Below are 13,530 nucleotides of genomic sequence, written 5' to 3' on the forward strand. Positions count from 1 at the left end.
TTGTGGCTACTTGTAAAACTTTGGAAGAGTTCACTCGTTGTCTCTGCTCTTTGCCGGGGAGCATTCCTAGTACCATTTAACCTCTTAGCGCAGTATTTCTGCAGTGATCTAACCTAATGTATAGATGTTGGGCAGGCCTCAACCTTTTGTTTTCCATCATAGAATCACAGAATAGTTTGGGTCAACCAAGACTTCCCTTTCTCCATTACTGACCAGCTGGCCAGGATAATCTGTGTGCAGTAGGTTCCCTGCTGCAGAAACTTTTTCCATCCCACATATGCTGGGGAGTTAATGACAGTAAAGCAAGCAGGGTGGATACTGGATATGGTGTGATCAGTGTACGAGAGGAAAAAAGGAATGAAGACCCCTAATTTTTTCTTTATTAACCATGTTTAATAGAGTGGTGAACTTAGAGAGGTGGGTCAGTATTTCTAAATGCTCTTTAGCGGGGAGCGTAAGGGAAAAAAGGCATAAACTGGATGCGTGTTACTTGAGAGCTGATGGAATATGAGTGAGGTTTTGTCCTTGTAACCAGAGACCTGTCTGACTTGTGCTGTCTCTGGGCTTTCAGGTGTCTTTCTTCGGTGGAACAGATCTTCCAAGCACCTAGATGAAGCCCAGGAAGAAATGATCAAAATTATGAACAACAACAAGGAGCTTCAGGCAAGGGTTAATGCATTGAGGAGGCAGCTGGCAGAGATGGAAGCAAATTAATAGGGTGAAGAACCCGTGAGCTGGCAGGGCTGTGCCTCAGGTCTTTCCTTTCCAATCCCCTTTACGTTAAAGACTAAACATGGAAAGTGCATGATTTGCAGAGCCCTCTGGGTACAGTTGACCCTCTCACTGCTGAAACCGTCACACTATGTACCTCTCTGCTTTTTGGGAGGGATTTTGGTTTTGTTTACAGAAGACACAAACAACTGGGCGTAGCGTCCTCTCTCGGCAGCTTTTCTGTTTCGGAATTATGTGCAGTATCAGCAGAAGCTGGAACTCTTACCTCCACCCAACTGCATGGATGATCAGGATGGACCAAGAGAACAGGATGTTTCAGGTTTATTTTGGACTTTTTCTGGTTTTGTTGAACTTTCTAAACACTTGGCAAGATAAACATACGAAGTTCTGTACAGATAGGGAAAGGCATTTTGTCTGAAAGCACCTTTTCTCTCCAAGAGTAAGTAAGGCAGCTTAATTTCTTGGGAAAACTAGAAAAAGGGATAACCTAACTACAAATTCTGCCAGGCTGTGTGATACTTTCAGTATCCTTCACATCTAACACTTGTCTTCTTGTGTGTTAAGCATTGGCTTGGGAGCAGTGAGTTGAAAGCAAACCAGAGCAAGACATTTCAGTGCAATACAGAAGCGAAGTAGGGATTCTGCTGCTAATGTTTAAGCCGTGACCTTCAGGTGGAATTGTCCCTCTGGGTAAATCTCTCCTAAGGAATAACAAGCTTTTTATTCTACCTGGAGATAAGAAACAAGGTTATTAGTTGGCGGAGGTGTTCACTTGCAAAACAGCAGCTCAGCGCTGTCCTTTTAACTCGAGTCGAATGGCCCTCTTGGAACTTTGTGCTGCACTGGCTGGTTTTGTACATTAGAACAGGTTCACAGCATTGCTGGGGTGCAAGAGCAGCGCTCGACCTACAGCTCAACAAAACCCTTCTGTTCCACCTGGTGTGCTTTGTCCTCTTGTGCTCTTGCTATACGTTTTGTGGAACATCAAAAGCAGAAGTTGGAAGTTCGTGTGATCTTAACATATCAAGTAGCTGCTGCAGATTAAGAGGCCATCACACTACAAATATGTTGATAATTTAGATCATTTGTAGCTGCTAAAACTGCTTAAAGACTTTAGGGGTAAGCTTTTTTTCCCCCAAGTATTTTGTAGCTGATCTTTTGTGTTTCTAAAGACATAAGAGCGGGTCTGAAAGACTAACTCACCTGGGCATTTGTTCAGCTTGGTTCCATTTGTAGGTGTGCACGACTGGGAAGACTTGAATTAACAGAGCACGTGGCTGGGAATTATCTTAAAAGACATTTGCTGTTGGCCTGTTTTCTGCTGGAATGAATGGAGCTGCGTTAGGTCAGCATTGGTCTCTGGAAACTGCTGAGTTTCCATGTAATCTATGCTGGTTTGGAATGAAGCCGCCTTTATTTAAAAGCCACTTCACATAAAGATAAATGTAGGTGAAAATGCAGGATCTTTAGTTGTCATAGAAGTATCTGGAGAGATATCTTCTGCAAAAATAATGTGACCACTAAATATATTCTAAGAAAAGTTCTGTAACCAAGGAAGCCATGTAAAATTATGTGATAGCAATCAAGTGCTACCTTAATGCCTTTTGCTTCGGTCCTTATTTCCTTAGTTATTTTCTTCTTGACTAACCTAAACTTAGTCCTAAAGTCAGCTGGCTTAAAAAATAAAAAGAGCTCTTTTAAAACATTGTTCCCTTAAGGCAGAAGTATAATTCCCTGTACTTTTTAGGTTTGGAGAGTGACAATCTTGTTGACTAAATCAAGTCTGACATATGGAAGGTTTCTTGTGGTGGCTGGTGGTCTGTACAGTCTGACAGGGGAGGCACAAGTTGCCCATTGCCTTCCTCCCACCACCAAACCTGAGCTTCTGGAGTTACATATTTGCCATATATGCAGAAAGTAAGCCCTTAAAATAATTGCTCGGCCTTTAAAATTACGTCTACAGGTTCTGCACCTGCTTGGGTGTTGTATCCATGTCCAAGTCAGGATTTCTGCTGTTCCTGTACATCTGAAATACATTATCAGTAGCCAGATGGGAAGGATTCAGAAGGCATTATTTTCCCCGTAATAGACTATACATAAAACACACTTAAAGGTTATGCAATTTCCTAACGTAGTAATTATATATTGAGCTAAATAATAGAGAAGCAAAGAGGGTTTGTGGTTTTTTTCTTTGATTTAATTGCCTGGCTGCTCGAGTCTCTCATGCAAACTGCAGGCATCTGAGGGAATTGGGTAACCAGCTGTGACAGCCAACAAAAGGCAGAAAATTCTCTCCAAGCTGGCGTTTCATCCTTTGCTTGTGTTTGGGGACCGAACCTGCACCCAAGTGTTCTTGCCTTGGTTTGGTGGTGGTGGATCAGAACCTCATCTCACCGTGCTCGCGTCCTTCTGAGCAGCCGCAGCGGCTTCTTCGTCCATTCCTCCGCTGTGCATCACCTTGTGCTCACAGCAGCAGCTCCAGGCTTGGCTTAACCTGCAAATAATCACTTTCAGGAGACGTTACCTGCGAGGTACTGCACGTGGTGGAGTTGAGACAAGATGTGTAGACCCTTCCAAGAGCTCTTCTCCCAGGAGGACCTGCCTCAGACTTGCACACTCTCTTAACATTTACATTCCCACTGCTTCCCAGGCTCCAGTCTGGTGGCTATTGGTAATACAAACTGCAGCCCAGTTCTTTGCTTACCTGCATGTTCACTGTATTTATTCACATATTTAATGCTGATGATGGGTTTGCTTCCTCTGAGAGGGGAATACCTGCTGGGCTTTGCTCTGTGAAGCCACCACCACCCCGTTTGCAGGTCACCTGCGTCTTTTCAAGCTCAGAGCCCTGGGGCAGCGCCTGGCTCTGGCTCTTCAGTCTGTTACTGCCCTCGAATTGCTGACACCTCCGCTTCTGCTCTTCTGCTATTTGTGTGAAATAAGCTGGGCGCTGAGGAACCCCTTCCCCAAACTCTTGAGGTCAATCAATGCGAACACTCTGCCGTCTACCAAAAAGAAAGGAGCTAACTTGCACAGTTTTCATAAGGGAAATACGTACCTTCAATATTTTGATTGTACTGAGCTAACTCTTGAATGTGGCGACCGGTTCAAATGCACTATTGTCCACGTTGCATATGATATAACTTAAATTGCACTGTACAGCATATTGGCGTTTAATGTATGCTTTGCTAAGGCCTTGGGAAGTGCTGTCGTGTACAGGTTCCTGTATGAGGGGAAAATGTCTATACTAGCGCTCCTTTTTTTGTAACTGTGACATTGAACAGCACTGTGTGATGTGTGCTATGTATCTGTTAACTTGTACTAATTAGTGATGGGTACACTTTTGTCCGAACATCTGGAATTGCTAATTGGACTCGGCTGCTGCATCAATCTTCTCTTTCTCTTTTAATTGAATAAGTCACAGGGCTGGGAGTTGTGTGCTGTTGTTAGAATATACTGTACGTGTACAGAATCCCAGCTGTGTGATGTTAAATATACTGCAAAAAAATGTATCAAATCTGAGGAAAAATGACTCTAATTGCTCAGCCATGTCGGGGGGGGAAAAACAGATACACAGCGGCTGTAAATTTTGCTGTAGATATGGTAAGAACGTAGTAGAAATGTCTGTTCAAATTAAAACCTTGAAGACTAAAAAGTTCTTTAATTACCGTGCTGGATATTCTTTATTAGTCCTGCCTTCACTTTCCATGGGAGGGATTGTGTGCGTGTGATTTGGATGTAACCTGCAACTTTGGTTCATTTTGGCTCGTGTGTGTTTTTTACAGCTGAACACAGAGCTGTGATGGTAGAAAAGGAGTTTGTGCTGCATGGAAAGGAGAAGGATAGAAGGATGAGACCCTGCGTGTGGTTCGCAGAACTCCGCACATGGTCCTTTGACACCAGCTCTGCACGTGATCGATTAACAAATTCACTGAGATTTAATCCTTGAACTCTAAAGGTAGGAAGACAGATATCTTCAAACAGTGCAGCAAAACTTTGCAAGAAAGTCCATCAGTAGAGCTGCAGTCACGGTTACCTGTTGTTTTTTTAAGGGTGGTGGGGTGTTTTCATGTACTTTGCAGGAGAAAATGAACAAAAAAGGACAAGCAGCTCTTAGAAACAGTGGCTGAGAAGCATGGAAACTCTGGAGCTCTCTTGGCTGGTGGGTCTGTAGGTTGTGAACTGCTGGGTGGTTTCCCTATGGCATCATTTTCAGTTTATGCAATTTCTCCGGAAGGTGAAGCATTTTTGTGATTTTTGGTATTTCAGCAGAATCTCAGAATGTCAGGGGTTGGAAGGGACCTGGAAAGCTCATCCAGTGCAATCCCCCCATGGAGCAGGAACACCCAGATGAGGTTACACAGGAAGGTGTCCAGGCGGGTTGGAATGTCTGCACAGAAGGAGACTCCACAACCCCCTGGGCAGCCTGGGCCAGGCTCTGACACCCTCACCCCCAACAAGTTGCTTCTCATACTTAAGTGGAACCTCCTGTGTTCCGGTTTGCATCCATTACCCCTTGTCCTATCATTGGTTGTCACCAAGAAGAGCCTGGCTCCATCCTCCTGACACTCACCCTTTATATACTTGTAAACATTAATGAGGTCACCCCTCAGTCTCCTCTTGGAGAATTGGGTGTGTGTCCTGCCCTGCAGCTTGTGCAGTCCCACATGGTAACACAGTGGGGGGTGCTGAGGGTTTTGATGCAAGAAGATGGATATTCAGTCCCTATTTGTGCAAAATGTATGCAAAAGTCCCAGCTTTTGAATCAGAGTGGATCTATTAAAACATTTGTAGCTATAATCAGGCAGCCCTATTTGGTTTAAGCTTGAATTTTGGAACAGGGAAAGTAACAATCTCATCAAGCATTGAATTTCTTTTTATTTAACATTCCTTCTTCTGTTCTTATTTGAGCATCATTAGTCCAACAGTTTAAAACCAAATAAGTGCTCTGAAATGTTATAAAAACAATGTGAAGCCATGTCTTGGACTCAAACTACAATTGAGATGCCAATCATGAAAAAACAATGCTTTAAAAAAGCTCTGCTGTGCAAACAGCCTGTTCAGGGCAGCTGGGATGGGTTTCTATAGCCCCTATTGTCTGCGTGTAAAACACAATGTTTAGATTCAATGTGTAGAAACACCTGATGGGACGGAGTGGAGACAGAGACAAACTCTGCTTGATGTCTGGTCTGTGACTCACCTGAGCTCCAGCCTGGCTTTCCAAACGCCCTTAAGTCCTCTGGCATCAGACCTGCCATCTTGTAGAATCATAGAATAGTTTGGATGGGAATGGACCTTCAAAGCTTATCTAGTCCAACCCTGCCATGAGCAGGGACATCTTCACCAGCTCAGGTTGCTCAGATGGGGCATCCAGCACCTCTCTGGCCAACCTGAGACAGGCTCTCAGCACAGACAATTTCTTTCTCTTGTCTGACCTGAATCTTCCCTCCTTTAGTTTAAAACCATCCCACCTTGTCCTGTTGCAACAGGCCCTGCTAAAAAGTCCATCCCCATCTTTCTTTCCATCCCCTTTTAAGTCTGGAAAGGCCGCACGAAGGTCTTTGGAGCTTCTCTTCTCCAGCTGAACACCCAACTCTCTCAGCCTGTCCCCCAGCAGAGCTGTTCCAGCCTCGGATCATTTCTGGGGCTCCTCTGGCCCCTCTCCAGCAGCTCCATGTGTGTCCTGTGCTGAGGACCCAGAGCTGGACCAGCACTGCAGGGGGTCTCACCAGAGCAGAGCAGAGGGGCAGAATCACCAACCTCAACCTGCTGCTCATGCTCCTTTTGATGCAGCCCAAGATACAATTGGCCTCTGGACTGCAAGTGCACATTGCTGGCTCATGTCCAGTCTTTCATCTCCCAGCACCCCCAAGTTGTTCTCAGCAGGGCTGCTCTACATCCCTTCATCCCCAGCCTGGATTGATACCAGGGATTGCCCTGGTAAGAGATTTAGATTGGAATTTTGGGAACAATTTATTCCCAGAAAGGGTTGTCGGGCATTGGAAGAGGTTGCCCAGAACAGTGGTGGAGTCACCATCCCTGGAGGGGTTTAAAAGACACATAGATGAGGTTCTCAGTGACATGGTTTAGTGTCAGTTTTAGGTTGATGGTTGGACTCAACGATCTTGAGGGTCTTTTTTCCAACCAAAATGATTCTATGGTTCTATGATTCTAAGTCATGGAAGCTCTTGTGACTGGGGTCTGGGAAATGTCCTGTTCTCTGTGTTCTCTCTTTTAACATCCACTATTGATGGAGACCCAGCATGGTGATGCTTGTACCTTCTCTATGACCAGCATGGTCATCCTTACACACTTGCACTAAGCCAGCTCAGCTCTTTTTCTCATGGCAGTGTCCTGCTCTGGGGAAACATTTTCTGGGCAGGAGTCCAGAGCGTGAAAATCAGACATTTAAAGTATCCCAGGCCCCCATGAGCATCCAGCTCACTGAGCTGGAACCTTTAGCTCAGCAACCCGAAAAGGAATCCTGAAATATTCAAACATTTTTGTTAAAGGTACCTAAAGGAAATAATCTGGCAAGCTTAACTAAATAAAGAAAAAGATGTCATACAAAATATTAATATATACTCTTTTTTTTTAGGTCTTAATTTTCAGTTAGCACAAAGACCAACATTAAACTCAGAAACAACAGAGTCAACCACATGTGACAGCTGTTAATCACATCACTTAATGCCTGGCTGGGCACAGCTACAGGACATCAGCAGAAGACCCTGCACAAAGCACCGAGCACTTAAATCAAAAGCAGAAAGCACTGCAGTTTCTTGAAAGTGAAGTAATGAATGAAATTGCTTTCAAAACATTTCAAAAGTTGGGAGAGCGCACCAAGCAGGACTGGCCACTCTTTCCAAGGCTTTCAGACACTAACAAATGGCCACTTCTTCAAGCCTCAGCTCACCAAGTGGGGACGTCTTGGAAAAACAGGCTGTAACAGAAGCTGCAGAGGAGAAAATCCTTTGCTGCCTATAGAAGCTGAGTGCTCACAACTCCCGGCTCCCAAGTGACTAATTGAGTTTGAAAGAACTGTTAAGGACCATTCACAAAGCAGCTGTCTCTCTTTAAAAAGAGGGGAAGCAACAGTAGGAAAATAAACACAAAGAACACTCTTTTTCACTGCAGAGCCTCAAAAAATGCATTTAAAATCCCTTGGGAAGCCAATCTATGGGAGTATTAGCAATATCACTCTGTCTGCTGTAGGTTGTGCAGTATCTTCAGCAAACTGAGTCAAACTAAAGGGTCATCCAAGCCCTTGTCTCAAAGGCCTCTAGGGCACCACACATGGAGGAAAAACTAACAACTGACCTCCTGATGCTGTATTGCTCAGGGACACCCACTGACAGCTCTTGTCTTTGTGTTAAATAACCCTTGATGGATTTTTCTTTCCCATATTTGGCTGCTTTTTGAATGCATGTCATGTTTGGCATCTCCGATGTCCCGTGACCATGGGTTACCTGGCTGAATCACACACCCTGCCAGACAGCACTTCCTTTTCTTCTAGGTGCAACCAGATAATTTCATCTGGTGCATCTTAACTCTTTTTTGAGGAAACAGTCGTTCCTTAACTTCTCCTTGCCAGTATTTCATAGACCTCCATCGTATCATCACCTCACCAATAACTTTTCCAGGCTGAAGAGTCTGAGAGCAAATGAAAGAGGAAGCACGTGCCTCTAGTGCGACTCCATGGATGGTCTCAGGAAGGGCACCATAGAATCATTTTGGTTGGAAAAGACTTTAATGATAATTGAGTTAACCTCATACTGACACTAAGCCATGTCCTTAAGAACCTCATCTATGCATCTTCTAAACCCCTCCAGGGTTGGTGGCTCCACCACTGGCCTGGGCAGCCTGTTCCAATGCCTGTTGTTGCCCTTCCCATGAAGACATTTTTCCTAATATCCAATCTAAACCTCCCCTGGTGCAACTTGAGGCCATTTCCTCTCATCCTGTCACTTATTACTTGGGAGAAGAGACCAACACCCTCCATGCTCCAACCTCCTTTCAGGCAGTTGTAGTGAGCAAGAAGGTCTCCCCTGAGCCTCCTTTTCCATGGATCCAGCCTTGCAGTGAGGGCAAACAGATCTCACGTGGCTTGCTGCAGAGGTTAAAAGAGAAGACTCTGTTGTCTCCAGGGCCTTGATACACACATGCAATTGAGCAAAAGGACATTTTCTGTTCAGGAAGGATGATGCACGGAGCATCTGAAATCACTCGCTGGTGGTTTTACCCTATCTGCTAGCCTGACTCAGTGTAAAGTTCTCTTCTAGACCAGTATCACACCAGGACGGCAGATCCCTCAGGCTGACAAAGAGTGATTTAATAAGCCAGTTGCCTCCTTTGACACCGAGGTAACCATCTGGAGCATTAAACTGGCACGAAGAGGAGACTGAGGGGTGACCTCATTCATGTTTATCAATATGGAAAGGGTGAGTGTCAGGAGGATGGAGCCAGGCTCTTCTCGGTGACAACCAATGGTAGGACAAGGGGTAATGGCTTCAAACTAGAACACAGGAGGTTCCACTTAAATTTGAGAAGAAACTTGTTGGGGGTGAGGGTGGCAGAGCCTGGCCCAGGCTGCCCAGGGAGGTTGTGGAGTCTCCTTCTGTGCAGACATTCCAACCCGCCTGGACACCTTCCTGTGTAACCTCATCTGGGTGTTCCTGCTCCATGGGGGGATTGCACTGGATGAGCTTTCCAGGTCCCTTCCAACCCCTGACATTCTGTGATTCTGTGAACACAAACTAGATGGAGCTTCCAGCAAGCTGGGCCTGAAACTGCCCTGTCCTGTAGGTTCAGCTGTGACCCAAGGCCCAGCTGGATAACCCTGCCTCTGAGCCAAATTGTGAGAAACATCGCAGAGCCATGCGAGATAAGGAAGGTAAAACAGAGGTAAGGCGGTCAAGATGTGGCAGGCAGCAGCTCGAGGGTACAAGAGGAAAAACCTCAAGATGAGAAGGAGAGAACCCAACTCCCTGAGGTGGCTGATGGCATCTCAGCAACGTGGACAGTCCATTCCAGCAAGTGGCTGAGGCCAACCCTCCCACACAATGAGTGCCTGGTTGGGCACCGAAGACACTTTGGGTGTTTGTCTCAGTGGTCAGCACAGTCTTGTAGTTCACTCGTCTTTGCTTGTGTGTATCTTGCTCACAGAGCCTCTGTGCATGACAAAAGTTCCCCAAAAAGGGCTCCAGGGAGAGAGGGAGGGTTACAAACTACTGAGAAGCTTGTGTGGTTTATATTTTTATCGTATCTGGATTTCAAGGTTTTGTGGGTTTGGATTTTTTTGTTGTTTTAAATCCGCAGAGAGACTGAAAAGAAGAAAAGCCAGTCTGAAGCTCAAAAACACACTAATGGAGAAATATTGGAAATGCAAATTAAAAGAGCCAAGGGGAAGAGAGTAGGATGTGTTCCAGCAAGCTGCTCTGCCTCTCAAGGCTGTGATGACAGGGAATATCCCAAATATTTATATGAGAAACATGTTTTCTTATCTGTTGTGTAGTGGCTGGGTTGTCTGCCAGGACTTCAGGATATTGAAGGAGCAGATCCTGAGCTTTGAGAGCAAATCCCTCCATTAGCATGACCTACAGCACAAGATAAAGCGATCTAAAGCTACCAGCAATACTCTTGGAACAGAAAATCAAAGTGTCATCATCTCTGGCTCTGAAAGGCAGATGCCACAGGCTTGTCTTGACGTTTACCAGCAGGAAAACTGTGACCAACTCAAACAAGTCCAGTATCTTTGAGCTACATTTAAAGCACAATGGTATTTCCTCCTCATTGTTTTCTTTCACTGCTTGAGGGGGAAAAAAACTGTCAGCATTGAAAAGAACCCCACAGTGGCACTAAATAAAAACACTTGGGTTTTGAAAAACAAAGTGCTAACAGCCTCAATCTGCTGAGTTTCAGCATTCTTAAGACCTTGAGGTTCAACAAGGCCAAGTGCAAGGTCCTGCACACCTTTTAGGCAGTTCAGAGATCAGAAGGTCTCCCCTCAGCTCCTGTTCTCCAGCTGAACCCCCCAGGTCCCTCAGCCGCTCCATCACACTTGTGCTCCAGCCCCTCACCTGCTCCGTTCCCTTCTCTCCACTCGCTCCAGCACCTCAAGGCCTTTCTTGGTGTGAGGGGCACAAAACCAGCCCAAGGATTTGAGGTTTGGCCTCCCCAGTGCTGAGCACAGTCCAACAGTCACTGCTCTGCACCTACTGGCCACACTGTTCCTGATACAAGCCAGGATGCTGGTGGCCTCTTGGCCACCTGGGCACACGCTGGCTCATGTTCAGCCACTGTCACCAACACCCCCAGGTCCTTTTCCACTGGGCACTTCCCAGCCGCTCTTCCCCAGGCCTGTAGCGTTCATGGGGTTGTTGTGACCCAAGTGCAGGACCCAGCTCTTGGCCTTGTTGAACTTCTTGAGGCAGAAGTTATATCTAGATTGTCATGTTTACTACTCACTGTGGATCCATTCTCTGCAAATTGCCTCTTGAATCCTTGTTCCCTTTGGGACCTGGTGATCAAGCACTTGTCTCTCCTGTTTATTTTGGAAAGGCTACAAATTATGGCACCCGAAGCTGCACTCCTAGCAGGCAAACAGTGGCCTGAAGTCAAGCAAACTAACGCTGACGTGACTTGAAACCCTTTGGATTTAGTTCAAGAAAATGCTGAGTTTTGATTTAAAGGGAATGAAAAGAAAATTGAATGATTTAGGCAAAAATCCCCTTTTTGCCCCAAGGACATTTTTTTTTTTTACTTTGCTGAGATTGCTCTTTTTTGTGTATGGAAAATTCCCAACCTGCTTGAGTTGGCAAGCTCTTGTTCTTAGCTAACGCATAGGCTGATGTATGTTTGTATCTTGCTCCAACAAAAAGCTGTGGATAAATAAAGAGCTGGAGGCAACATGCGGTTCCTTTCCCCATTCCAACAGCCTTCATATTGCCAGCGGGGGGATGGAAAAATGTCAATTACAGTTCAACCTGCAGGAATGATGGCAAAATTATACTAGTTAAGAAAATAAAGTATAATTCCAGCTCTGTCACCTGTCCTACCGGGGATTGCACTGCAAATGCAGAAAAGATCCTTAAAAGTTGATCTAAAGCACCCATTGCCTGAGAGATGTAAAATGAGAAGGAATAAACTGATTTTATTTCAATAAGAGAACTATTAAATTTCGAGAGCAAAGTGTTTAGACTCATAGTGCTAGATTACATCAATTATCTAACGATTTGGGGATGGCAAATGGAATTCTTCAATGCTTTGCTCCTCCCTAGCTTGTAGCGTGAAGCCTTATTGACATCAAGCAAAGGCAAGACATTTTCAAGCCAATTTTTCATTGATGCTCTGCATGTTGCTACTGGCTGCTCGGCTCAGTCTTTAACAGCTGTGAGAGGCTGGTGGGGCAGTGGGAAAGGCATCTGCCTGTTCTTGGACACATTAAACATGATCCCAGTGCTTGATAAATGATTTTGCAGCTGCGGTAATGCCTCCATTTTGCAGAGATGGCCTTTTTTTTCAGATTTTATTTTAAATGCTTTTTAACTTTTCTGAAGTTTCCCTCCGAGGTCTTCTGCCAAAAGTCAGCTTTATTTGAGAGGGAAAGTTTGGAGGTTAATTGAACAGGACACTTAAGAGATGAGGGATTGGAGTCCATGAGATCTTGCAGATTTGAGGAAATGCACTGATAAGTTTTCAGCAGGTTTTCTTGGGTCAGTTAGTGGGTGTTCCGCTCTTCAAGGTCACTGAAACCCAGTGGTTCCTGGACCCAGCCACACTGAGCAGTTGTGCATCTTCTCCCAGATCTGGCAAGTCATAGATTTTACAGGTTTTGAGCCCCTGACAGGGAAGCTTTACATTACATTATCAGATGAAACCAGAGTCCTTTTCAGAAACACACTATTTATTCTCCAAAGTCTATTTAACAAATGGCCTCAGTAAATAGAGTTGGGAAAGTGGCTTTAAGCTGATCACAGGGTTTTTCCTCCTCTGTTTTGTTCCCTTGCAGAAGATGACCCTGACAAACGGCACGTCCTCTCAGGCTCTAACTGGCCTCAGCCAACCCCACCTGAGGTCTCTTCTCGTCCAACTGCCGCAATTGGAAGAGAGGAGGAAGAAACAGGGAAGTCGGTCTTGTGAACAACTGAAAATTTCACAGCAAACCATTTTCTGAGTATTGTGTTTCAAAGCTTCTACTTGGCGTTTGACAATTTTCCATCTCTTGGGCAGATAGATGTGATCTTCCTCCCTTCTTGTCCCAGTGTGCCCACCTTGGTCAGTGTTGTGATTACGGTTTGCTCTTAGAATCACAGAATAATAGAATCATAGAATAATAGAATCACAGAATCATTTTGGTTAGAAAAGACCCTCAAGATCATCGAGTGCAACTGTTAACCCAACACTGGCACTAACCCATGTCCATAAGAACCTCATCTACGTGTCTGTTCAACCCCTCCAGGGATGGTGACTCCAGCACTGCCCTGGGCAGCCTGTTCCAATGCCCTTTGGGGAAGAAATTTTTCATAATCCAATCTAAACTTCCGCTGGTGCAACCTGAGGCCATTTCCTCTCATTCTACTGCTTGTTTCTTGGGAGAAGAGACCAACATCCTCCATGGTCCAAGCTCCTTTCAGGCAGTTCAGAGATCAGAAGGTCTCCCCTCAGCTCCTGTTCTCCAGCTGAAGCCCCCAGGTCCCTCAGCCGCTCCCATCACACTTGTGTTCTTCCACCATAGCGTTCAATGTTTCTGCTGTGCTCTTCAGCCCAACCGCTCTTACCACAAGAGCACTAGAGGTGGGA

The 13,530-nt window shown here is 45.3% G+C and overlaps 1 protein-coding gene across 3 annotated transcripts in view; it reads left to right on the forward strand.

The window, feature by feature from the left end:
• MTMR9 (myotubularin related protein 9) overlaps positions 1 to 13,140 on the forward strand; it is a 36,075-nt gene extending 22,935 nt beyond the window's left edge. Inside the window, exons 10-12 of one of the 3 annotated variants that reach the window (XR_010471071.1) lie at positions 572 to 1,051; positions 4,518 to 4,690; positions 12,740 to 13,140. Coding sequence is in view for 1 of the 3 variants with exons in the window: in XM_005507218.3 (XP_005507275.1) it covers positions 572 to 714 (143 nt within the window). In the remaining 2 variants the exon portion in view is untranslated. Of the gene's footprint in view, positions 1 to 571; positions 4,397 to 4,517; positions 4,691 to 7,330; positions 9,194 to 12,739 lie in introns of those variants that run through there. The other 2 variants (XR_010471070.1, XM_005507218.3) reach the window with 2 other exon arrangements.
• The last annotated feature ends 390 nt before the right edge of the window (positions 13,141 to 13,530 follow it).

Source organism: Columba livia, chromosome 3 (genome assembly GCF_036013475.1).
Source record: "Columba livia isolate bColLiv1 breed racing homer chromosome 3, bColLiv1.pat.W.v2, whole genome shotgun sequence".
Classification (NCBI taxonomy): Eukaryota; Metazoa; Chordata; class Aves; order Columbiformes; family Columbidae; genus Columba; species Columba livia.